At 41.6% G+C, this 27,090-nt stretch overlaps 1 protein-coding gene across 1 annotated transcript; it reads left to right on the forward strand.

The window, feature by feature from the left end:
* The first annotated feature begins 538 nt into the window (after positions 1 to 538).
* On the forward strand, positions 539 to 22,350 carry LOC102770809 (chromosome unknown open reading frame, human C6orf163). The gene is made up of 7 exons (XM_006773482.2): positions 539 to 1,711; positions 4,752 to 4,846; positions 5,147 to 5,254; positions 9,173 to 9,375; positions 16,592 to 17,016; positions 20,607 to 20,704; positions 22,257 to 22,350. Exons 1-6 carry the CDS (start codon positions 1,564 to 1,566, stop codon positions 20,675 to 20,677), a joined length of 1,050 nt encoding a protein of 349 aa, XP_006773545.2. The 5' UTR covers positions 539 to 1,563; the 3' UTR covers positions 20,678 to 20,704; positions 22,257 to 22,350.
* Positions 22,351 to 27,090: the final 4,740 nt, after the last annotated feature.

Raw genomic sequence — 27,090 nt, forward strand, 5'->3', positions numbered from 1 at the left:
GGGGGTCCTGCCTGCCCAGGGTCGCACACAGGGGTCCCGACCGCCCAGGGCTGCACACCGGGGTCCCGCCCGCCCAGGGCCACACACGGGGGTCCCGTCTGGGGGCGGGGCTTAGGCCCGTGCTGGCCTGCCCTGCCTGCAGTACGCAAATTAGCTGCCATCTTTTGCCTGCGGCCCGGCTTTCCGATCATGATCCAGATCACGGGCTGCAGGCCAGGCAGCTCCTAGGTCCCGGGGGGCCATCTTGCCTGTGGCCCAGCTTTCCAATCACGATCACAGGCCGTAGGCAAGGCGGCTCCTGGGTCCTGGGGGTCCTGCCTGCCCAGGGTCGCACATGGGGGTCCCGACCGCCCAGGGCTGCACACCGGGTCCCGCCCGCCCAGGGCCACACACGGGGGTCCCGTCTGGGGGCGGGGGTTAGGCCCGTGCTGGCCTGCCCTGCCTGCAGTACGCAAATTAGCTGCCATCTTTGTTGGCAGTTAATTTGCATATCGTGCTGATTAGCCAATGGGAGGCGTAGTGAAGGTATGGCCAATTACCATGTTTGTCTAATATTAGATAGGATGTGATTTCAAAAACCAGGCTTAGTCATTTTGAGTGCTGACTTAATGAAAGTAATTTTTTCTTTAAAATACTGTGATATTTCCCAGTTTTATTGCCATGGCATCAAAACTACATTATAGATTATCTGGGGGGAAAATTAAACTCCCTCCTTTGCTGTTCTAAAAGGAATCAATTCTTTTATCACTTAAAGTGTGGTGGGCTGAATAATGCTCCCCTTCCCCACCCACCTCCAAAGATGTCCATGTCCTAATCCCTGAAACCTGTGAGTCTGTTATCTTATATAGCAGAGGCGGCTTGGCAGATGTGATTAAGTTAAGGATTTTATTATCTGGGGAGGCCTGATATACTCACACAGGTCCCTATGAAAGGGAGGCAGAAGATCCAAGGAGGAGGCAATGTCACCGTGCAAATGGGGAGAAGTGGCTAAAGGATGCAAGGCCACGAGCCAAGGAATGTGGGCGGTCTACAGAAGTTGGAAAAGGTAAGGAAACATTTTCCCTAAAGCCCTGCTGACACCTTAATTTTAGGCTCATAAGATTCATTTTGAACTTCTGACCAAAGAGAATAAATTTGTGTTGTTTTAAACCACCAAATATGTGGTAATTTGTTACAGCAGCAATAAGAAACTAATACAGAAAGTATTTGGGAAATGAATGGCTGTACCCTGCTACACTTTTTGTCATTTCTAGTTGCTTTTATGAGCAAAGCTTGTCTGACCTAGCAACAGTTGCTAAGTAAGTTAACAATTTAATGCTAGTGTCTGGGAGGGAGCAGCTGCTTAAGTCTTCCCAACCTCACATGCAGAGGCTTTCAGTAGCATTCTCTCACATCAGGCGCCTACCCACTACCTAATCATGGTGAATCATTTAAGCCTTACCAGCCTCTAGCATTGTCCGAGAATCTTGGGCCTCTCTAAACATCTAGCTTTTCTCAACACTACTTTTTATGCTCCTAAGAGTATTATAACTGTACATAGTAAAAGACATCTGAAATTTAAATATGATCCGCAATTCAGATTACACCAATTTTGTTTGCTGCGCTGTTTGTAATAAAATAATTCCACCAGCTCCTTTTGGGGAAGTCTTCAAACGGATCCATGAATACAAGCCATTTAAGACACGCTTTTACACTCACAAAGATATACTGGGTAAGTGACTTCGCTGTTTGCTTTTGTTCTAATGTTTATAGCATTGTATGTCTTCCTGTTGTTATATATACTTTTGTCAGCTTTCTTGATCAAAGTTGCTTGTCCTATAGGGGTATCTGTTGGTCATGAGAACACAGGTTGAAATCTAGCTTCTCCATTTACCATTTGTGTGTCTCGGACAGGACACTTAGCTTCTCAGTCTGTAAACTTATATGTAAATAGGGATGTTAATAGGTATCTTGCAGGTTTATTATGAGGCTTTTAAGAAATACAGTGTTTATGGGCAAAAGTAGTTTCATAGTTGTGAGTCCGTGAAACAGTTTATTCTTGTATTATTTTTTAATTAATTATATCATTTTCCATATGAATAACTGTAGACCCACTTTCCCCCCACCCTGTATTTGAAACCTCTTATAAAGCCTGGCACATACTAGTAAGTGGGAGCTCTTTATGTCCTTGCCCACCCATACTTGGGCACCTGCTACACACATAGGAGAGGAAATATCCCTAATACCTTAATAAATGGGTGAAAGAAACTATATTAGTAGCCAGTGACATAACGGTAGATGCATGTGGATAACATGAGAATATTAGCTACATATACACTTGTAATAAATCAAATTGTCATTAATGGGTTTCCCTCTCTCCTTATTCCCATCAGAGTTTTCAGTCTGACTTTGGGCCTTTGAAATGTTTTCCTAAGGACTCTCAAAATACTCCTCTGATTCCTCTTTTCCTTTAACATGGTAAACCAGTGGTGATTTAATTTTACTCCTGATTTTTGAAAATATAAACGCTAGAGAATGGAGGATGTTTTGAAAAAACTAAATTGTAAGGGGAGATCAAATTGGAATCATCCTCTAAAAATATCAATACCAAACTGATTAATTTTAGTAAATATTTAATATGACTTATTAACTATAACCTCTAAAATGATTTTACTTTTTACACCCAGGGTAGTGGATAGCCATTCTTAGATAAGCTTTTATTGACTGACTCCTTATACGTTCTGGGATATCTGAATCCAAACATTAAGTGGATACATTAAATCTAACTAGTTAGAAATTAATATTTTATTTTCAGTGACCTGACCTGCATTTGTCATTGACTAAAGTCAAAAGAGTCAGTATTCTATGTTCTTTATAAGTAAATTCAAAGGCATGTTGAAATGTCTGTATAAATGCTAATGACTGTTGCATAGGGCAGTAGTTCTCAAGCCTAGCAGTACAATACAGAAGTTTTAAAAAATTTGTTTTTACTACGAAATCCAAACATAGACTCATTGGATTTCATACTGATCTAACACAGACCCACTAAATTAGAACCTTTAGAATCAGGCCTCAGCATGTGTTGTTTTTATTTTTAATCATTTTATTTATTTATTTATTTATTTATTTATTTATTTACTGATTTTAGAGAAAGAAGAAGGGGAAAAGAGAGAAAAAGAGAAACAATTTGTTGTTCCATTTATTTATGCTTTCATTGATTGCTTCTTGTATGTGCCCTGACTGGAGATTGAACCCACAACCTTATCAGGATGATGCTCTAACCAACTGAGCTACCCAGCCAGGGCCTATTTTTAAAAATATTTTTACATATTTTAATAGCCTTTTATTTAGAAATAATTTAAGACTCACAAATTTTAAAAATAGTAATTATGGTCAAAAATTCAAATTGCACCAGTTTTGTTTGCTATGCTGTTTGTAATAAAATAACTCCACCAGAGCATTAAAATTTTTTAAAAATCCTTGATGATAATTATTTATTAATGCTTAATATCTAACATGCACACCATCCATTTGTGCAGTGTGTAACACATGCCTGTTTTTTCCAAATACTTCCTTGTCTAGATTCTCTTACTGATATCTTACATAACGCTAGTACATTGTCAAAACTGGGAAATTGGTATTGGAACAATACATTTAGATTTAACTCAGGCACGGGTCTTATATGCACTCTTCCCCACTACCCACCATCCCTTCCCCCCTTGCCCTCCTCCCCCCGTGTATAGTTTCATGAAATTGATCATGTAGCTATCCTGAAGTGAGAGAGGGAAGTTCTTGAGAGAAATGGATCCTGTTACCAGAGGTAGAGAAGAGATGTTGGGCAGACAAACACATGAGTCCGCAATGTCTTATCTGTGCTTATTGCCAAGCTAGGCATGATGAGAGAGAACATGCAGTGTAGGGTGTGCTTTGTCATTTTAGGAAGTTGATCATCAAGACCTAATCACATGAAAAGCTAATAATTCAACAAATCTTAGGTGTGAGAAATGAGTAGAATAAAGAATAAACACTAAGAGTTTGGGTTGGAGAGAAAGATCACTGTGTGTGATTTCAGCGCTTATAGGATTCATCATCACCTCTGACAACACAGTCAGGTAGGAGAAGATGAAGAGAAGCTGTGCCCAGCGCTGTGATCGGGGTGTGGCTCGAGGTCCAGCTATCTAATACTGTGTGGTCCTCTCACCTCTTTAGGCTTTCATTTCCTTGTTTGGGGAAGGGAGGGTGTTATTGTGAGAATATTATTATGTGGAAATTAAGTTAGATCATTGATGGAGAAGTTCTAAACTACTACCCCTTAACTCACTCCACAACTGAAGCAGCTAAACCCAAGAAAACACTGAAGAAAGGCATGTAACGTATTAAGGCATTCTGCTATCACTGTCTGGGTGGAGGTAACACCAACACCCAGATATGAGCAGGGAGAGAGGAGCTGGGTAATCTTGAATATTCACTTGCTATTCTTCTGTAGGAGTACAAAATGAGCACCTTTTTGCCACTTTCCTTCTCCAGTTGCCCACCATGTGGACTGACATCACATCACTGACTCCATCCAGGCCTAACAGTGCTGTGCATTCCCTCTCAGTCAACTAGGAAGCAACTTACCCCTTTCATCAGTATCTTTAAAGGAAAGATTGACATCTCTTAAAAAGATGTCATATGTATCTCTGAGATGACTCTAATAACGCAATCATAGTGAAAAGGGAAGCCAAGAAATGTCCGTGGACACTTGTAATTATTTCTCTTCAAATACACAGATATCGGGGCAGATCTTTTGTATAAAGAAGAACTATTTCAAGAGGCTGTACTCAGAGAACGTGTTGCACTAGCAGAAGCTGATTTGTGGGCTCAGGTAAAAAGTTGCAAATCAAGCTAAGTTAACCTTTCTTTCACTGTTTGGATTTGTTGGAAACAATAGTCAGGCAGAACTGGTGTTAAATCCTGGCTACCTGTGGGACCTTTGGCAAGTTCCTGAAACTGCAAGGTTACCACTGTTGGGATGTGTGAGGACATCTGGCCCACACTGACAGTTTGCTGTGGGAGGTGTGAGATGGGAACAGGGCAAGTAATTAGAGGCCCGTGGTGTTTGTTAATTTTCAGTAAACATAAAAAGCTATTATACTAATAAATAAATGGACTCTTTCTTTCAAAGGCTGATGAACGCCAAAAGCAAGCAGTGGAGAAAGCACTTGAAGAAGCAAATGACAAACATAACATCAACATTCAGATTCTGGAAGAGGAACATCGAAAAAAATTACAGGTTTTTATAGTGGCTTGTTGTCTTTTTAAAAGTACTGAAATGACTAAAAGCTCTGGCAAGGGAATAATGTGTAAGATCTAGACGGGGTGTCTCTGGAGGTTGGCTGGGAGGTCCCGGACTGTCACAAAAGAGATGCTGAACACTCAGTGGGCGCAGAATCCCACAACCTTTGGGGTCATAAACCCAAACCTTTAGGGGTTTCCAGGCCCCAAGGAGCTGCCCCTGCCCCCCTGACCTACCACATCTCTTGCCACTTGTTCTTTCCCTCCTCTCACTGCCCTTCTGTGGGTCCTCGGACTGGAACGCACCAGGCACCTCTCACCTTGGTGCCTGCTGGGTTGTGCTTCCTGCGCTCCCTCAGATTTAGCTCAAACATCACTATGCACAGGAAGCTTTGCCCACCAGCTCTGCCCTCCCCCCCCCCTCCTATTTACTGTCCTTGACACCCCATCCGCTTTCACAGCAGTTGCCACCAGTCACTGTTATAATTGGATTGTGTGACCACTTGTTAAGTGCTGATCCCCACTTGACTGCAGCCTCCACGAGGGCGTCTCTGTCTCGTGGCCCAGTGACCAGCACCGTGTCTGACTTAGTGCTCAGACAGGGTTAAACGAAGGAAATGGGCTGTTCCCTTTCTTCTCCTGGGCTCTCTGATCCTATCCTTCTACCTAAGTCTGCATTTATTGTGGTGCCGAAAGGGAGCCCTGAGCTGTTTCTCAAGTATTTTCTTCAAGACCAGACAGAGGTCATGCAATACGAGGGTCGGGGAGCAGGTGAAGGTGCGGGGGGATACCCTTTCTAGCTTGTTCAAGCACAGGACTGTAGGTAATAAGCAAATGTCCAGCAGAGGCCCAGGGACTGGTTGTTTAGTTCGGTACCTCAGCTACAAAGTCTGCTGGAGGAAAAGGTACAGAACTGTTCTCACATATGGCCAGGAGGGACAGGACAGGACCCAGCACAGATGTGGTGATTCGTGGCAGAGGCGGGAGGGAAAGTGGCAGAAGTCTGGCTCCAGGTTTGGCCAAAGTTAATGAGAACATAACTGATACGTTTGTGGCACGGGGCCCGTTTATTCATTGTTGGGCAGCGGTACCTTACTAGGTATCGGATCTGTACTAGGTGAGGTTGCATAGACTGTCCTTGTCCTCAGAAAACTTGGCAGGAGAGAGGGCCGTCTGCTCCACGGTTCCTAAAGGTGCGGGGCCCGCCCTCCCGGCTTGGCTCCAGGGCCAGGGCCCCTGCGGAGTTGGCTGCTGCTGGTCCACTGTCCGTCCCCTCTTTCAGTTCAACACGTAGAGCATTTACAGCATGTCTAGGAAGGCCTGCTTCTCAGCTGGCCTGTCCCGTCCGGCCACACTGGCTCTTAAAGTATTGAAATACTTCTCTGTCAATTGATGACCACCCCTCAGACCCCCTAATACTTCGGTCACCCTGGTTGCTTCCCACTAGGCCCTGGATCTCCCCAAATCCTGCAGTTTAAAGGGGCAGCACTTTAACGTGGTAGGGGCTCTAGGACCCTGCCGTCCCAGTGCGCAGTGAGAGGATACACATTTTGAGTATCTCTCCTGGCATTAGGTTGTGAAGACACAAAGATAAGTTAAATGTGATGTCTGTTCTTCAAGTAAAAGATTGTACTCCATATAGCCTGTGGGTAGAGTTGGTGCACTTAATGTTAAAATAGAAGTCCTAAGAAGATTTAAAAGGGAAAAGTTAAAGGCTAACCTTTCTAAAATATTCGTCTAGGAGGGTTTAGGAATTTACCTTTATACTGCTGTCTCAGGGGTGTTTTTATATCACGCAGGCGTGATATGTCTAAGAGGGATGTATAGGGTTATTCATCTGTCATAGATGTCAGTACTGCTCAGGGGCGTCCATGAACCCCTGCCTTACAACCTACTCACCTGTGAGCTTAATGTGCAGATTCCTGGGCCCCCAGACCTACAGACTTGCTGGCAGTGCTATGAACCAGCAGCTTGTGTGATTCTCACATATTAAAATTTGAGGTTATCAATAAATAGAGCAGAAAACCGAGTTCTTTAGAACTAAATACCATTAAATTCTTATCTGTACAGACCACCAGGTATTGCTCTAATAGGATGTAAAGGATTTGGATAAGTCTCAAATCCTTGATGTTAAGTAAAACTTCAAGATCTGATCCAATGGAGGTAGTATGTTGAAGAGATGTTTATATTTTCTTAGTCAAATACAGCAATATCAAAAAGTAAAAGAGAGTGGGAGCTAAGAGAAAATGAGAAAAGAAAAATTAGAGTAGGAATTACAATGAAGTCGGGTGAATTTAAAACTTAAAAAATGTGCGTATTCCATGAGGTCCTGGAATTGGGCCTTGAGCTTTCTGGCAATCAGTGCAAGGAGGACAATGCCTGAATCCCTACATCCCCGAGGTAGAAAGAAACCAGGCACTCAGAGAGGCCCAGGTATTCCTATGTGTGATAGATAAGAGAGACTGCTGAGAGAGACGTTGTGTGTCTGTCAAACATCTGTACAGTCAATATGATGGGTCTCGTGAGGCCATTTCTTACAATATGTCAAAATTATAATATCTCTTTAAATGCACTCAAAATGCATTTCAGTAAAGGTAATTTAATCAGGGAACTTTCCACGAATAAGAGCACTGTCAAGCAGTAGTTCCTTGAATTCTTTTTGTAACTTTAAATATGTATTTTGTATGCTATGTGAGGCAGTGAAATATGATTTTGGTTTGACTAAGTTATTACATAAAAGAGGGAATGGGTTTAATTCTCTGAATCCTAATTCAGAACCCAGCCAAAATAAAGGCCTGGGATGTCATTTTCAAATTCTGTGATTCAAGTAGAAATGCATTCTAATAATATTTCATGTAAGGCTCAACTACTCAACAATCTCAATCACTAAAAATATTATTTCTGGGGAAACCCAGAAATAATTTAAAATATCCTCTAAGGAGTTAGTGAAGTCCTCCGACTGTAAGATAGACATCAGATTTATTACCCATAGCAGAACCTCTCTATTTCTAATTCAAAGGGTGCTTACACTTTCTCAACAATTTGATCTCAATAGGTGTGGTTTGTTTGCTTTTGCAATTCCAAAATAGATTAAATGCCGGAAACTAGAATGGCAAAAAGGAGCTCACTGACACCAGTTAGAACAGGGAGTACTTAGCCCAATGACATGTGAAGGACAAGAAAAATTACAATAATGAGATATCAAATCTAAGAAAGCAAAGCAGTCTGGGGTCATTTACAACAGAAACAGATAGCCCTGTGAGCTCATATTGAAAATGACTAAGTGCAGTATCAAGTATTTAGCTGAGTGCAATCACTCACCTTTACTAGCCTGGATCATCGAGAAATGTTCAAGTGTGCTCTCTGTCCTCTTTATGAAGTAAGGTCAGAGGTGTCCGTAGGTCCTTCTACCTCAGAGCAGTGCAAACTTGTTCCTGTCCTTCCACCCTGTGGCAGTGGGATTGGCAGGCAGGTTCCTGCAACTACATTAATGTTCAGCATTAGCCACATGAGATGCTCAGGAGACATAGTTATTATTTCTGCCACTTCCCAGGACTTACTTCCTAAAGGAGAATCATAGTATGTATTTCTAATTGTGTACAACGATAAAATGACACTGTCGAATATTTATACAATCAAGGAAAAGGATACCTGTATTCAATTATTTTCTCTTTCTGCATATTCCCTTCCAAAGCAGTCTATACAAATATTTATGCTATATAGTTTGCATGATTCTGGTTTTATATAGTGCCATATAACTGAAAGTTTTCCTTATTATACCCACTATTTTTTAAACCATCAGTGTTCTCAGTACATATTTCATCAGGTTGTTGAACTATGATTCAAATAACTTCTTAGTGTGCATTTTTAAACATCAAAGCTGTAGCCTCTAAACCTAGTTTTACTGTTGTTTAAGAATATAACATCTCAAACCAAGTTAGAGATGCATCGAAACATAGAAGACGAACTACAGAGAGAAAACTTGGCTGCAGAACAGCGCATGGTCCATAGAATCCAAAGGATCATGATGGAGTGCCACAAGGAGAAGATCGAGGCTGTGGCGAAAGCCAGGGATGAAGAGAGGCAGCTGGCCCAGGAAGCCATCCAGGCCCAGAAAAGGTATTCCAGAGATTACATTTGCAAATTAGTATCTTGTTCTGTCAAAACCAACTTGGAGAAAGGGTGCGCGCGCGCGTGGTTTAAAAAATAATAACATTAATACTCAAAGACCAACCACCCCTCTGAAGGGGTTGGAAATTGGTAACACTTCCTCTCCTCCCTCTCAAAAGATAACTACTGTCCTAAATATTGTTTTTCATTTTGTATACTCGGTTTTAAGAGGCTGAAGAGAGGAATTGAGAAATATTTTTTTCATAACACATAGAAGTCAATCTTCACATTTTTTAGCCTATAATGTATACTATTATGGATGTGTTCATTTTTTTATCTTATTGCACATTGTAGATGAAACTGACATTATGAAAATATCTAGAGCAAATTTGCTAAGTTCTGACTCACTGCTTCCCAACTCTCCCTGTCTTCCAGAGACAATCATTTTAAATAATTGGGTCTGTGTCTTTCCATGCCCTGTATTTTAAAAAATATTTTTATTGATTTCAGAGAGGAAGGAAGAAGAGAGATAGGTAGAAACATCAATGATGAGAGAGAATCATTGAAAGGTTGCCTCCTGCACACCTCCTGTCGGGGATCAAGCCCACAACCCCAGGCATGTACTCTGCCTGGGAATTGAACCATGACTTCCTGGTTCATAGGTCGATGCTCAACCACTGAGCCATGCCAGCCGGGCTTTCCATGCCCTTTTAATGTGTTTGCAGCCTTATTATATATGTGCACAATCACAAATAGTTTTTACGTAAATCAGATAATATATATTTTTTAAAAGAATATTTGGTGGAATGAGCTAAAACAAGACAGCAGTAAAGAGCCCTAGTGATTATCAGGACCAAGAAAACCACAGTTTCCACATGTTAAGTGACCTGCCCAAGATCACTTAACTGTAGCAGCAGAACAAGACTGAACCCTCTGTATCAGGCTTCCTAGTCTCGGACTTACCTCTTTTGCTTTGCTCCTTGAGTTAACAAATAGATCCATTTGTACATGATTAACAGTAAAGTCTTCCTTGTTAGGACTGTTTAGAACAGGGCCAAAGGTAAAATCCTGTAGGATTATTATTCTGCAGGTCAATAGGAATGAGGGCTGCAGCTGTGGCCATTTCTTGCCTCGGTGATAAATCATCGTAGATCATTGTTGAGAGAGACGAGGAAGGTGAAAGAGATTTCAGGAGAAAGTTAGAAAAGGTGGTAACTCCCAAATGAGTGTGGCCCGGTGCAGTGGAAAGTGACGTCCTCTTCCCCGTCCCTCCCACCCTCCATCTACAGGAGCCCTGCCTGTCCTGCAGGAGCCTCTGGGTCCACTCCTCACACCGGCAGCTCTGCTCCTTCCCTCACTCTGTTGCTTTCACCCCCTCCATTTTCGCTGTGAGGTTTGAATGAAAGATTTTCAGTGGCCCCCTTTTATTAACACTAGAAAGACTGAAATTTAGTATATACCTATATTGCCCAAAAGCCGTCAAAATGACTGCATTGTGAAAGAATAACTAATGTGTAAAGAAATTTGTTTAAAATTAATTTTTAATATTTTTTATATTATTTACAGTTATATAACAAGTTATTCGACATTTCTTTCATGAATTTAGGGTGAAATAGAAATAAAATAAACAACTTATTAGAACAAGGATCACTGCATAAAGATTTGAATAACAAGTACTAGTGTAGCTTACTGAGCAACTGCAACTTATCAAGTATCGACAATTCATCATGTACTTGTATGCTATCACCTGCACCTGGCTTTTGACGGAAGTAATTGCTCGTCAACTGTTATATTTTGCCCTGGTTGATAGCAAGCTCGACTCTTTTCAATGAACTTGTCCCATACTTCCGAAACCAAGGCAAACTTATTTGTTTGTAGGTGCCTACTTCTTTCGGTTCTTTTGTCAAAATGAATAAATCGTAGGATTTGCTTGAACTTTTCTCTGGCCATAGTTTTTCTAAAAAATTCGGGACCCTACTTTGCTGACCATAAATAACTGAGTTTTAAATTTTTTGCCTCGTAGGCTCCACGAGCATATAAAATCCCAATAAATGCACATATTTCTGGTAATGTTGTTGTCCAATCGTTCCTCAAAATTCGGCGGCCTTCTTCTTCTGTGCACTTTTTAAAAAATTTCCCCAAGCAGTCAAAATGACTGCTTTCGGGCAATATAGGTATAACACATATATATATATATATATACCGGAAATGAAGGAGGGGGAGGTAACTACAATTATTAATAAACGCATTTATATGTTGTATAAAAAGTCACAAAATTCTAAGAAATTCTGTCATTATATACATCATTGTTTTTCTAATTGAAACTAAAAAGCAGTCAAAATGACTTCCTTGGGCAATCTAGTGTTAAATCAGTTGATGAGAATTAGGGAACTTCCATGCCTGTTAAGTATAACCAACTGGAAGGCCCACTTTGTTCATTGATGTGTCCAAATGCCTGGAAGAGAGCCTGGCATGTGGTAGGCATTCTTTAAATATTTATCAAACAAAGGTTCAGATATGTTCCAGCCAGCTGAACCCACTCCAGATTCCAGTGTTCTTTAGAGCATTGCAGAAATTATACAGACAGAAGATCCACTGTTTAGAATCCTGCCCGCAGACCTTTCATTTGTCTATAAACTTTCACTTAAGACGTAAGGATTCAGAATTCGTACATATTATGACAAACCTGTTAAATGCACAGAAAACTTCTTTGTGGGTTGAGGTGATTAAATTCTAAACAGATTATCTAGGATATACTAAAAAAAAAAAAAAGGGAAAAACAAGAAAGAACCTTTGCTTGGAGAGGTTCTACACAAAGAAGCATAGACATTCCCTTCCCCTGGGGAGGGGCGTTGGAAGTCATTGAGTTGAGCTGCATTCTTCCTGCTGGCTGCCTGCCAGGCGTGGGGAGCCCCCTAAGTGCTTCTGCGATAGGAATGCTATGGCTGGTGGAGGTGGTTGGTTCCAATGCTGAACGCCTCTTCCTAAAGTGGATCCAAAATATGCCGAGTCTGCCCTCGGTGCACGGAGAGCCTTCAGATGCTTGAGGAGAGAGATACGTCCAAGCTTTAGTGTGAAGGAAGGAAAAGCCAAAAAGTGTTTGTAAACCAGCTGCTTCAGTCCTTCCTCATATGATATGATTTCCAGGCCCCCTTTTAGGGGGAAAATGTGGATAAATTATATAAATTTTAAAAAACCATTTTATATATATTTGACAAAAACGGACTATTTTCTTATGGTGAGCATTTTGCTTATACTGAGAATCCTTTTTAAGCATGAATTGTTTAGGCTTTTTGTAATACTCTAATTTAGCTGGTTTAAAATGTGGTGTTATTTGGCATACAAAAAAGTATTACCCATTTCACACATTTATTGGTTGCCTGTTATATACACACTGGGCACCATGCCAGGCAGGAGAGATACAAAGATGAATGGACACTCCAGGCCCTCTGCCTCCCCCTCTCCATGCCCGGAACCCTCCTCCCTCCTGGCTTCCATTCCACAACTTCAAAGAAGTCCTCAGAATTAAAGCCAGACACTTCCTGACCTTAAACCAAAAGGTGTGAATCCCAAAGGGTCAAAAATTCAGGCTCTAAGCCAGGCTGGGAAAGTTGAGAAGGGCATTCCGAAAAATAGAGAGAGACCAGATCCTCATAGCAAGAACAGATTTTGATAGTAAGTCATTTAAAGTGGGTTATATCATGGAGGGTAGGAGTCGGAGTTGCCTAAGATGCACTGTATTTGAGCAGTTTTACCTGAGATCATCTCTGGTGGAGCCTTCGAGTCAACCTCATAGATGAACACCTCCTCTGTGGGGCCAGGAGACAGCCAGGCCTGCTGGCCACAGAGCACAGCTTCCTCCTTGGGGATTTTGGGCTGGCTCAAGGAAGCTTCCTCTAGTTCAGCGGTTCTCAACCTGTGGGTCGCGACCCCTTTGGGAGTCGAACAACCCTTTCACAGGGGTCGCCTAAGACCATCAGAAAACACATATATAATTACATATTGTTTTTGTGATTAATCACTATGCTTTAATTATGTTCAATTTGTAACAATGAAATTGGGGGTCACCACAACATGAGGAACTGTATTAAAGGGTCACGGCATTAGGAAGGTTGAGAACCACTGCTCTAGTTCCTTCTGTCTGAACCCCACGGCCTGGTCATCACCTTCACAGTCTCCCACCATACTGCAGATTTCATCAAACATCAGACTAAACCCTAAGGCAGTGGTTCTCAACCTGTGGGTCGCGACCCCTTTGGCAGTGGAACACCCCTTTCACAGGGGTCGCCTAAGACCATCCTGCATATCAGATATTTACATTACAATTTATAACAGTAGCAACATTACAGTTATGAAGTAGCAATGAAAATAATTTTATGGTTGGGTCACAACATAAAGAACTGTATTTAAAGAGCCAGAAGGTTGAGAACCACTGCCCTAAGGTGTGGGCAGATGCACACTCCCTCCTCTGTCGTGCTGTCCCTTCCATAACAGCGCCTCCGCTCTCCTGTGACCCAGCTGAGAATCGGGAAGGTGGTTTTGATTCCTCCTCTTTCTGCCTCCACTATCCCATAGCAGTCATAACTTCTGGCACTTAACGACTGTGTAATATTTCTTGGATTTATCCCTTCCTTTTTTCCTGTTTCTTTCTCTTTCACCATGCATTCAGACCCTAACTTTGCACTCTCAGAACATTACAAAATAGTAGTATAAATTGGTCTCTTTATCCTATGTAAGATTCGATTTACCTGATATTGCTAGAATAACAATTCTAAAACATTATTATTGTATTACCCTTCCCCTTATATAAAATTTATAGTGGCCTCTTACATGATTGAAGCAGGTAATGGTGAAGGGCAGGAACTATCCCTCCTTCTCAATTGTGTGACATTGAACAATAACTAGATCTCTAAGCCTTAATTTTCTCACCTGTTACATGGGAATAATAAGAGGTAATGAATAAAAATCATACCAGCTTCAGTGGGTTATTGTTAAAATTAAATGGAATGGAATGCATATATATAGCATTGTCCCTGGGACATAGTAAATACTCAGTTAATGTTAATCTTGTTAGTAATGATGGATATAGCCTAGTTGCTGGGAAAAGGAGAAATAGCATAGCAGCTAGAGAGGTTAAGGACAGCTTTTTTTCTACTAAGCCATTTGTCCTTAACCTCTTACCTCAAGACTAGGGAAGTCTGTCAGGTTTGAAAGTCAAGTTTAAAGATCAGAGATAATGAGAACTAATTGCATCTTGGGGGATCAACTTTAGAAGAAAGGCGAGGTGGTTGAAACAATATGAAAATCTTGGAAAGACTGTGTTAGTCTAGGAGACAGAGGGGAAGGGTTTTAGTAACAAATCCAAATTCATAGGTGTTTTTAAATTTTCAAATCTTTAGCGGTTCTACCAAACGAGGTTAACCAGAGACACCCATTGGAAGTACTTCACAGTGGCTAAGAGCCACTCAGACTGCCTGGGTCTCGGTGCTCACTTTGCCACTTTGACTAATTACGTGAAATTGGGCAAGTTACTTGGTCTCTCTGAGCCTGTTTCCTGATCAGTAAAGCAGGTATAACAATAGGCCCACCTCATGGGGTTGTTTTGAGGAATCATTAACTCAATATATATGCACAGGACGCTCATTAACCTCACATGGTAAGAATTCAGTACAGTAGGCTGCTATGAATTATATCTAATTACATACATTGTAGCTACAGGTCTGTGAATTCATTCAGCAGTAGTTCTCAAAGTGTGGTCCCCAGACCCTTTTGGGGGTCCATGAGGTTAAAGCTACTTTCTTAATAATACTAAGGTGTTATTTACCTTTTTACTCTCATTATCTACAGAATTTATAGTGGCATTTTTCCAGGATTTTCTGATGTAAGATATCACAACAGATTGTAAATGAAAATCCAGCTTTTTTTCTCCTAAGCCAGACAGTAAAGAGTTTTTTAAAAAATGTAAAATTATGTCACTTTTCTTACCAAAAGTTATGATTTGGAAAATACACTTTTCATAAAAGTTATGTTAATATTGAATGGATTTACTAATACTTTATGTGAATTTATAAATATTTTTGTCTTACTCAATTTCTAATACTGTTAGTGTCACTAGATATAACCCATATAAACAAAAGTTCCTTGGTCATTTGAAGAACAAAGAGATTTCAAGACCAAAAGGTTTGAGTCAGCTGTCAGAGAGTATTGCTCAGATAAAATAAAAATCAGAACTCAACCTGACTTGTGAGAACAGTGTTTTTCCTTCTGGCTAAAGGGAGATAGCTGCATTGATATACAGAAATACTTTCTCGCCCGACCACCAGGGCTCAGTGGTTGAACATCATCCTGTGAACCAGGAGATCATGGTTCAATTCCCAGGGCACATGCCTGGGTTGGGGGCTCGATCCACAGTGTGGGGCGTGCGGGAGCAGCCAATCAATGATTCTTTCTCATCATTGATGTTTCTATCTCTCTCTCTCCCTTCCTTTCTGAAATTAATTAAAAAAATACATTTTTTTTAAAAAGAGAAATACTTTCTCCAGGGATTTGGAACTTTGACCCAGCTCCTCCTCCTCCTCCTCCTCCTCCTCCTCTCTATTTTTTAAATAGTCACCTGAGGACATGTTTTTTATTGATTTGAGGGAGAGGGAGAGAGAGAAAGAAGCATTCATATGAGATGTGAGAGTGAAACATTGATCGTACGCACCCCAACTGGAAGGGGGGCGATTAACCCACAACCTGGGGATGTGCCCTGACCAGGAGTCAAACCAGTGACTTTTTGCTACACAGGGCGACACGATCAAGCCTGCAACCAAGGTACATGCCCTTGACAGGAATCAAACCCATGACCCTTCAGTCTGAAGGCCAATGCTCCAACCATTGAGCCAAACTGGCTAAGGCTGTATCTTCATTTTCAAGCACGCTGCACTCATATTTTTCTGGCCAATGTGGACTTGAGTTCCTAAAGTTACTGCCAGACACTAGACTGGTGACCTCTCCTTAGCCCAGAGTGGGGAAGTCCATGGACGACCTCCCTACTCTGAAAAATGTTTTTTGATTGTTAACAGCTAATGGAATCCCGAAGCCCATCTCTACCAGCCTGTCTCAGCCTGGTGTCTCACCTAAACAATGCAATAAATTCTCATACAACCGTGCTGAAAGACAAAATCTTTCTGTTTTTAGTGGCTAGTCCATCTAACTTAAAAACCCATATTATCTTTTGCAGGAAGGTCATGGATGAATTTATGAATGCCGGTATGACCGTTGTTAAGGATGAGAGGAAGAGTGTGAGCAAATTGGTAAAGGAAAAAGAACATGAAATGAACATCTACTATTGCATGGCTCAGAGGCAGAAGCAGGAAGAAGTCCAGGAAGTGCTTCAAGAAGCAGAGAAAGCCCATCAGGCCACACTTGGAAATGTGATGAATAAACTGGTGAACACTCAGGACGAGCTGGTGTCGGTAGCACAACAACTGGGAATTATGACAAATTGGAAAGATTTCTTGGAGGAGGAATTACAAGAAACGAGAATGGCATTTCAAAAATACATCAATTTTACATTTCCTAAACTTGCACCCGGACAAGCAGATTTTATTCTTCCAGAAAGAAAGAAAACACCTTCCAATCTTATTATTCCGAGGGAAACAACTCGTAAGTAATCCTCTTCAACTGAGACTTCACTACCAAAGACATTGTTCCAAAGACTAAATAAATTCACTCATAAGTCATTGATTGTTCCCTGGTTATTGGTACTATTCTGAGCCTTTTGATGGAAAATAAAAATATTCCAAAGCACATTCCAGGCTTCAGTGAGTTCCAAGTCTAATTGAGAGAGAAAAGTGAGAGGGCTCAAAGCTGATTACGAGGGAAAACGTTTTCTTGGAAGAAGTCTAAACAAACTTCTGTATCTGACTTTATTCATGTTTTCATCAAACAAGTAATGATGTTAGTGTTTGTTGCAGATGAAAACAAGTAAAGGGACATGTTTTTAGATCATTCCCATTGTGGAGAGGTGGACTAATTTCCAGTAGATTACTTGGTGAACTACAATAGCACTGTAGGGGAAAAAGCAATTTCCCTCAAATTCAATAGGATAAAATTTAAATTCTGGGAACCCTGTATGAAATAATTCAAAAAGGACTCACTTACATGTGCTAATTGTGAAAACTATGTCTTTAGAGGACTGACTCCCTGCCTCAGGGATGGGGGAGTCCTCTTGTGTTTATACCCAAACCCAGGATTTCTTTGGAAATGCAGAAAAGCATTAATTACCACAATACTCAGGACCAACATGCATCAACATCTATTAAATTAAAATGGAAGAAAACACAAGCCATAAAGACTTCTCCCAAAATCTATCCACTCTAATGTAACATCCTTAAATTATTCCTCATTAACCTATATTGGTAGCTTTAAAATTAATAACTTGGAAAGCAATTTCCAGTAAGTTGAAAGTTATATTTTCGAGCAAGACTTAGGTGGATTTGTTTCCATTGAGCAGTGTGGGCTATTTTAATGGGAAAGCAGCAATTTGTTTAGAGTTGTATAATGGACTACACTCTCCTCTGTGTTTAGCTGATAGTGCGGGACTACTGCAATCCATACTCATTGATTGCCTAGGAGCTGGAAGTGACATTTATACTAGTATAGTGCTTTGTGTTTTTATGCACATTCTTCTCATAAGAACCTGTGAGATAGGATAGCGGTTATTGTTATCCCATTGTTTAAAGATGATAACAATTACTAAATACTAAGGTATTTACATGTGTGAAGGACTTAAAAAACATTAATATTTAATCCTCACAACAACTTTTGAAGGTAATTATTACTGCCCCCAATTTGTAGGAAAAGAAACCAAGGCCCAGGGAGGTTTAATAACTTGCCCCAGGGCACAGATAATGACAGAGCCAGAGTTTGAAATATTACAAGGCTCAGGCATTAGCATATGAGCGCCCCAAACTAAAAATAATGTCCAATAGTTGGTAAATAGATAAACAAATTGTGTCATACCCATGCAACAGAATATTACTCAACATTAACAAGTAATATCTTATTGATACAACGATATGAAGAATCTGAAATACATTAAGATACCTTTAAAAATTTATCCTCAAAAGACTGTATGATCCAATTTATATGAAATTTTAGAAAAGGCATAACTCTCATAACAGAAAGAAGGTCAGTGATTGCCAAGAGCCAGGGAGTACGGTGACAAAGGACTCAACTGAGAAGGAGCATGAGGAAACTTTTTGGGATAATGGAAATTATAATTTTGGTTATGATTACACTACTGAAGACATATTTTCAAGATGCATCTAATTGTACAGAAAATTAGTGAATTTCATTATGTATATTAGACTTCTATAAAGCTGACTTTTAAAAAAATCATTATAAAGCACCACTGCTGGGGTGTTTTCTTTTTTAGCACAATATCAGTAGGTATGATATGGCAATTTATGGCCCTCAGAAAAGATTCAGAATTGTTTTAGGATCCAAAACTACATTAAGTAGGTAAAGATAAGGGTAGATTATATGTAGAAAGGAAAAATTAGACTTGATTTACCTCTGAATTCTTGTAAAACACTTTCTAGTTTTTGTGTGTTGCTTTGTTTTAATATAGAAAAGTATGGAGACTAATGTAAGAAACATCTAAATAGCCTACCACCCAGAATTAACAAATGTCAACATTTGGTCACTGTCCTAATCAATTCAAGGTGCTACAACAGATTGCCATAGACTTGGCATTTTATTTTTATTTTATTGATTTTTTTTTTTTTTTTTACAGAGAGGAAGGGGAAAGGATAGAGAGTTAGAAACATCAATGAGAGAGAAACATCGATCAGCTGCCTCCCTACTGGGGATGTGCCCGCAACCAAGGTACATAACCTTGACTGGAATTGAACCTGGGACCTTTCAGCCCGCCGGCCGATGCTCTATCCACTGAGCCAAATCAGTCAGGGCTAGCCTTGGCATTTTAAACAACAAACATTTATTTCCATAGTTCTGGAGGCTGGGAAGTCCAAGACCAAGGCACCAGCGTCTTATAGAGCCATTTCCATGGCTTGTGAACAGCTGTCTTGTCATTGCATCCTCACATGGTAGAGAGCAGAGAGGAAGCAAACTCTCATGTCTCTTCTTATAAGGGCACTAATCCTATACATGAGCGCAGCATCCTTATGACCTAAGTACCTCACAAAGACCCACCTCCTAATAGCATCACATTGAGGATTAGGATTTCAACAGATGAATTTGGGGAGGGGGTAGGACACATTGAGCCCATAGCATTGTCATGTTTGATTTACATGTTTTAATAACAAAATATTACAGATAAAATTTGGGTCTTCTTCATTCTCCTTTCAGTACCATTTCCTTTCCTTTTTAGAGGTTAACCACTCTCCTAAAGCCTATGTGACTGGTTGACAATTCGACCAGTCGCTATGATGTACACTGACCACCAGGGAGCAGATGCTCAATGCAGGAGCTGCCCCATCGTGGTCAGTGTGCTCCCACAGAGGGAGTGCTGCTCAGCTGACTGACGGGTGCCAGATGCAGGCTCATGGCTGGCCGCCACAGTCCAGAGACCACAGCAGAGCGACAATGAGCCTACCAGGCAGCGGCGGCAGGTGCAGTGGGGCTGGAATGAGCAGGAGCAGCAGGCAGCGTTGGATTTCCAGTTTCACCCGATCCCCGCAGGCCATGTGCTGAGGGACCCCACCGGTGCCTCTACTTCATAAATAAGATATAAAGTTTAATAGATGCTATTATTGTACACATTTTTCTGCAGGTTGCCTTTTTTCACCTAGCATTACATTTTCGAGATCTATCCATGTTGATATATGTCACTTTTGTTATCTAGAGAGAAGTGAAATCATAATTTTAATTATTTTTCATAAGGAAACCGTGTAGAATTGGAATTGGATTATTTGCTAAATGCCCTCAAACATTAAGACCATATTCCTCCGGGTTCCCCAAGGCACTGTAGCAAACTCACAGGTGACACACAATAGTTTTGTATTTCCAGGGAAACAGTGACATTTGTCAGACACCACACAAACTATTAAGTAGTTTAGACCTGTTAGGTACTTGTTTTGGCCTAGGTCCAAAACAGTTCAGTACTGTACTTCTTTTGGCCTGGGGATGCCATGAAAAAATTGCGCAGACACTAAAGTCATCAGGAACTGAGAAAGTTCAGAATCTCTGCATTAAGAACAAGAAACTTATTTCCCCGTGTTCTCTGTCAGGTCCCATGACCTGGTGTACAACTAAGGAATTACAGACAGAGCACCTCAGAGAAATTGACCAGCCTTGCTGACCCAAGTCTACTTCCTTCGGAAAAATAGTAAGTGATGATATGGAGCGTCTAGAAGGAATACTTGGGTGTTTTCATCTTTATTTATACAACTACCTAAATGAGTTTCTGAATTGCTTCAAATAGATGGTTTTCACCAAAAATGCCCTTCAGCCCTGGCCAGGTGGCTCAGTAGGTTGGAGCATCATCCCATACACCAAAAAGGCTTGATTCCCGGTCAGGTTTGATTCCCGGTCAGGGCACATACCTAGGTTGCTGGTCCGCTTGCGTGTTTTCATCTTTATTTATCCAACTACCTAAATGAGTTTCTGAATTGCTTCAAGTAGATGGTTTTCACCAAAAATGCCCTTCAGCCCTGGCCAGGTGGCTCAGTAGGTTGGAGCATCATCCCATACACCAAAAAGGCTTGATTCCCGGTCAGGTTTGATTCCCGGTCAGGGCACATACCTAGGTTGCTGGTCCGATCCCACATTGGGGCACATGCAGGAGGCAGCCAATCGATATTTCTCTCACATTGACATTTCTCTCTCTCTCCCTACTTCTCTCTCTAGAAATCAATAAAGACATATCCTCAAGTGAGGATTTTAAAAACAGCCCCTCAGACTATGACAAAACTTAAATGTGCAGTTAACTGTTTATTTGTACAACACTTGAGAGTTCAGGGAGGGCTATGGGTATTGACCGATTACAACTGAAGAGGGGAAGGGGGCCCTCAGGCGTGTTTTTATTGAAGAACAAACAAATCAACCAACTTTTGCTCACAAGCCTGATTTCTGAAGATTTAACCTAGGAGCCATCACTTCCCAGAGACTAGGAAGTCAGCTTGAGGATATTATCGAATACATTACCGTATCTTAGCACAGCAGCTAACATCAGGGACCCTGTGTTAGGGATTCTTGCGACTGTGCATAGGCACCAGTAGGGCTCTGGGGGCACAGGCTTTCCACAGAGCAGGCAGGAAGGTGACTCCCCTCTCCATCCCTCATCACCCAGGGCAGAGGCGCCTCGCTCGCTTCATGACTCTCTGTTTTACACAATCTCAGCTCAGTATTTCTGCCACCATAACCGTTTCTATTTAAACGTAGTGAGTCCTCGGACAGGAGAACAAGGACTGTCATTTTAGAAAAGGTCATAAGGATCGGTTATATAAACTTTAAAAGGAAATATGAAAACGTTTGGGTTTGAGGGGAAATTGCTGAATTTGAAAAGGAAAAAAAAAACTAGCTTCTAAAGGAAATGGCTTTTGAATTTTAACAAAATTATTTTATGTTGCTAAGAAATCTGCGCTGAGAATATACTACTTTTTCTTCCTGAGTAAGTGATGTCCACCCCCCAAAGGGCCATCTGGGACCATTCTAAGGCTGTCATGGCAGAAGCTTGGAGACATTAGTGGAGCAGATGTCTTTAGTCTTAATATAGTACCAATTGCATTTTAAAATAAATGATTAGATAACCTATTTCTACTTTGTAGAGATGGGCACTTCCAAAAAGTATCATTAACTGTATTTTCTTTCCATTATAAATGGATTCAAATGTAATTTTATTCCAGGATGTTAATGTCACATTTTATGACCCATTGCAGAGTAATAAATAATTTGGAGTGTGTTGGAGACTGAAATGTGAAAGTAAAGCCAGCCTTGAGGTCTTGTAATAGTTCTGCAAAACCTGAAGCCATCTTAAAGGTCAGCATCATCCATTCATAGTCCTGTCTGCCTGATCCCTCGGTGACTGCAGTGCTCAAATAAGCACCTAAAGCAGACGTTTCTCATTTTCCCCAGAATTAGGACTTTAGAGGAATACCTAGCAGGGGCGTATCCATCATTATGTCATCAATGCTAAGGTAAAAACCGATACTAAAGAAGGAAAGTGTTTTGACTCCAAAAGGGAATAAAAATGTACAGGAAAATATTTTAAAATTGATTTTTTTCAGATCTTAAATAAGGAATGTAGGTTGGAGACAGTAGGTTTGATCGTGGAAAACCTATGGTGTGCAGTCACTGTGCTGGGTTCATGGGGACTAGAGAGATGTATCCGACGGCAGTGGGAGATGATGGATCCGTAAACAATAGTAATAACAGCACGCCAAATCTGGGGAGTGCCCGTGGTGGCATTAACAAAGCAGTTAGGGGGTCAGAGAAGTGTAACGGCTAGTTTTGATCTGGGCCTTGAAGGACCAGCCCAATCCTTCTGGCAGACTGGGTAAGAAGAAGGCAGAGTAATTTATGAGGAGGGCACTGCCAGGAAAATGTGATCTGGGATGGTACATCAAGGGGGTCATGAGAAATATGGCTGAAAAGAGAGGTGGAGGCATTCCAACACCATGCTAGAGAACTGGGAACTTACTTGCTAGGCAATAACATGATCATGAGCATCTTTAAAATGGATCAGAGGAAAATCAGAAAATAAAGAACAAATCCAACCACACGATACTCCAAATTCATGGTGCAGGGAGCTCTTCTGCTCAGTCAGGAAATGCTTCCCTATTCAGACAAATTAAAGAGGGTAGAAGCTTTTTGCTATCATTACCCACTTTTGTAATTTGGAACACTGTTTACAAAGGGGGTTTTGAGAGGACCTAAAGCTTAACAAAATAACGCATGTGAAGGCTTTGCAAACAATGAAGTCCTATTTATTTAATTCTCAAGTGAGAGAGGAGGAGGGTGGGGTGGTAGTGGGGGGAGGAAGATGGAAGAAGGAAACAGGGAAAACAGGAGGAGAAAGAAAGATGGAAAAGAGGGAGCGGCAGATTTCGGGAGGCCGAGCGGGTCCACAGGGGAGCGGCCCGGGGTGGGGGATGCGCACAGCTGGGAGGAAGCTGCGGAGGGTTCCCTCAGGTGCTCCCTTCCCTACGCTGGCCGCTTCCTCTTTTCTTCAGCACTGGCACTGTCTCTCACGTTCTGAGCTGGGTACTTCTTGCTGCTCTCTAAATCCAGGAATAAAGAAACCTAAGGGAGATATTTAGGTCATGGCTCACGTGATGACAAGTCTCTCCATGGCCTGCTTTAGCAACAGGCTTCTTCATGGGTGTGTGATTTAGGGCAAAGACATTTCACTTTTCAAAATGCCTTCATTACCTCCACTGCTCATCAGTCTGCCCTTCCCTTCTTCATCTTCCTTTCTTCCCTGTGTCCGTCGTCTATCTCCCTTTGGGCTTTTGGTTATGTAGGACAGACATTCTTATTCTCATTTTATAGAGCCGATGAGGTGAAATGGTTCTAGGGTCTTCCTGAGTAAGTGATATGCATCTCCCAAAAGATCATCTGTGCCCATTATGATGTCACCTTTGTAGAAACTTGAGGACATGGGTTGGTCAGATGTCTAGGGAATGAGTGGAAACTGTCTGGAGTCTTGATAAAACACCAGTTTCATTTAAAGATCAATGATTTATAACCTACTTCTGCTTTTCTTTGAGGGGGAGTACTGTTTATTGTAGTGAAAGGATACTAAGTTGAATCAGAAAATCTAAATTTTAATAGTAATAATATTAGCCAATAAAAATAGCTATGTTTAGAGGCGTATATGCCAAACACTGTGCTAAACCCCTTACATATATTATTTCCTTTCAACTCCACCACAACTGTATGAGGTCAACACTCTTTTCTGATGTGATATAACTAAGGTTTAGAGAGCTTAAGCAATTTGGCCAAGAGTTTTAGTTTAGGCTCTGTATCATTCAAACTATTTACAGCCTCTTTGGGTCTCTTATTTCTTCATTCCTAAAATAAAACCACTAAGGTGATTTGAAAAACAATGAAGATATAGTTTATGCATGAAAGTAAGGGGGTCTGTTACACTATGTCAGGGGTTGCTAAATTTTTCTGTAAAGGGTCACATATGAAATAGTAGGCTTTGCATGTTGGCTCTGTTGCAACTACTCCACTCTGCCCTCCCAGAGCAAAAGCAGTCTTAGTAAGTACATGATGAGTATGGATGAGCAGGTCTGTGTTCAAGTCACACTTTATTATGAACACTGAAATTAATTGTCCATCTATAATAATAAAAGGATAATATGCTAATTACTGGACGTCTTCTGGACGTCATTCGGACGTCCTTCCTGACTAAACAAAGGCCGGAGGGAAGCAGCCCAGGTCCCGAGTGCCAGAGGGAAGCTGGTGCCAGCAGCAGGGGAAAGAAGGCCTACTCTTGCACAAATTTTCTTGCATCAGGCCTCATAGCTAGAGGCCCAGCAGGCACCCAGGACCCGGGCTTCCCTTGCAGCCCCAGCTTCATCCAGAAGGTCGCCTGGAAGGACTTCTGGTCTAATTAACATATTACACATTTATTATTATAGATTAATGTGAATTTCATATAGTTTTCGTATGTCACAAAAGAGTATTGTTCTTTGTTGTTGTTGTTGTTTTCCAACTATTTACAATATAAAAATCATTCTTAGCTTGCAAGCCCTACAAAAACAGGAGGGGATGGATTTGGCCTGTAGGCTGTAATTGATGGGACGGTATCACAGATATCAGTGTCTGTAGATTTTGCTGAGAAAACAGTTGCATGTATCAACTTGGTACATTATTTCTAAATGACCAGGAAGGAAATGTTTTTCATCTATCTTCACCATAGCCCCTGACCGGGGAGTGCCTTATACTTTTGGTGTGCGCCATATTAGAAGCTATGTTGAGACATATAAGAATCTTCATGTCTGGGGACTCGTTGGGGTGGATTCAGTAGAGGCAAAGGCCAAATTAGTCTCAAGGCAAACAGCAGAAAAGAAACTTCCAGGTAAGGCATTGTTGCCAGATTCAGAGACAGTTGTTTTTCAAAAAGAAAAAGAAAAACATTAAACATGCATTTAGTAAACTAATGAATAGCTTTTGGGTATCGACAGCTATGGGTTGGGTTCTCCTCCAGGTAGTTAGGACCCTGGCAGCAGGGGACAAACAGGTCCGGAGGTGACATCAAGTAGAAGTGATGACCAATACACTTTCCTCAATATTTGTCTCCACGTGCTCTCTTCCTGGTGATCTCGCCACCATTAGTACCTCAGACGACAGTCACTGGGAACAAAAATGCCTGTCACCACTGCCAAGTGCATGCTCACAGGCGTGTGTGCACACGTATACAAGGCACGTGTGCACACGTACACAGTGTTGTTGGGATGTGCTCCTGGCTGGAGTTCGTGCATCTCCTTGGCTTCTCTAAGCTCTCAGGCATCATGGAGGGAGAACTCCTTTTGTCCCTTGATACCTTGACTAAAAACTTGGTTTGTGGCCTCCTACTGCTGCACATTTTTTTTTTTTACATTTAACTCTTTCATACAGCCCTTAGAGATATTATGTTATTCTGTGGAGCCTTCAGAACATGTCTCATTCCTGGAGGGAGTGGCTTGAGGCAGGCAACTCCCCAGGAGAGCTCCTGTCCAGTGTCTGTGGAAGAGGCAGGCCCTCAGACAGGAAGCAGAATTCAGAATTCTGCCTCCCACCACAGGGAATTCCCCTCCTCCCACCTCCTCCCCAGCCCTCTAGAGCCCCCTGTGAAGAGGGAAGGCACCCGGTGAATGCCCTGGGGTGGTGGACACAGGCATGAAGCCGCTGCAGGAAGGAAGATCTAGTCAGCCTTGGAGTGCAGGCCACACCTTGTAACCATATCATGGGCTCTTTGTTATGCTCTCTCTCTGTTTTATTACCCTCGATTTTGACACATTCTGGTTTAAGTGTCCATCCTTGCTTCAGGACAGCTTGGGTTTTAAAAGCAAGCCAGTAAGCCGAGGTGTTAAAGGGGAGCAGTGTCTGCTGAGGCCAGCGTGATGCTGGCAGCGGCCACCAGGGGACTCCCCAGGGCCTGTCCCAGGCAGGAGATGCTCCCACCGGCACCTCGGCTACAAGATTAGGAGCTGGAATTCTCTGGAAAAGGCCACCGTTTCTAAATCTCTTTACAGATAAGTATTCTCGCACAGTAAGTGTGAGACCATAGCATGTAGTTAGGTATGAGTGACTTTAGGCAGGTTACTCATCTCTCTGTGCTGCCGTTTCCTGGTCAATAAACTATGTATAATCGTTCCTCTCTGAAAGGACTTTTTAAGGGATTAAATAAGTTAATATATAAAAATACTTAGCACAGTGCCAGGCTCATAGTACCTTCTCAGTACAGGTTCTCTTTTATGACTATAGTATCTGGCCAGACCTTTTTTATTTTTAAAATCAGCCCAATTGATGGGACAAAATGGCCCTCTTCCCTGGGTCTTCTGCTTCATAGAAAGTTAATAAACTTTAGGAAACCAATAAACATCAGCCCTAAGAGCCGAGCACTAGGCTAGGCACCGTGAGAACACCAAAAGCATTTATGGTGCAGTTCTCGATAGAGAAACGTGGTAATTAACCGTAACTTCGCTACCCTTCCCATTGGCTAATCAGGGCGATATGCAAATTAACTGCCAACCAAGATGGCGGCCGGCAGCCACGCAGCTG

The sequence above is a fragment of the Myotis davidii genome, unplaced genomic scaffold, assembly GCF_000327345.1.
Source record: "Myotis davidii unplaced genomic scaffold, ASM32734v1 scaffold185, whole genome shotgun sequence".
NCBI lineage: Eukaryota > Metazoa > Chordata > Mammalia > Chiroptera > Vespertilionidae > Myotis > Myotis davidii.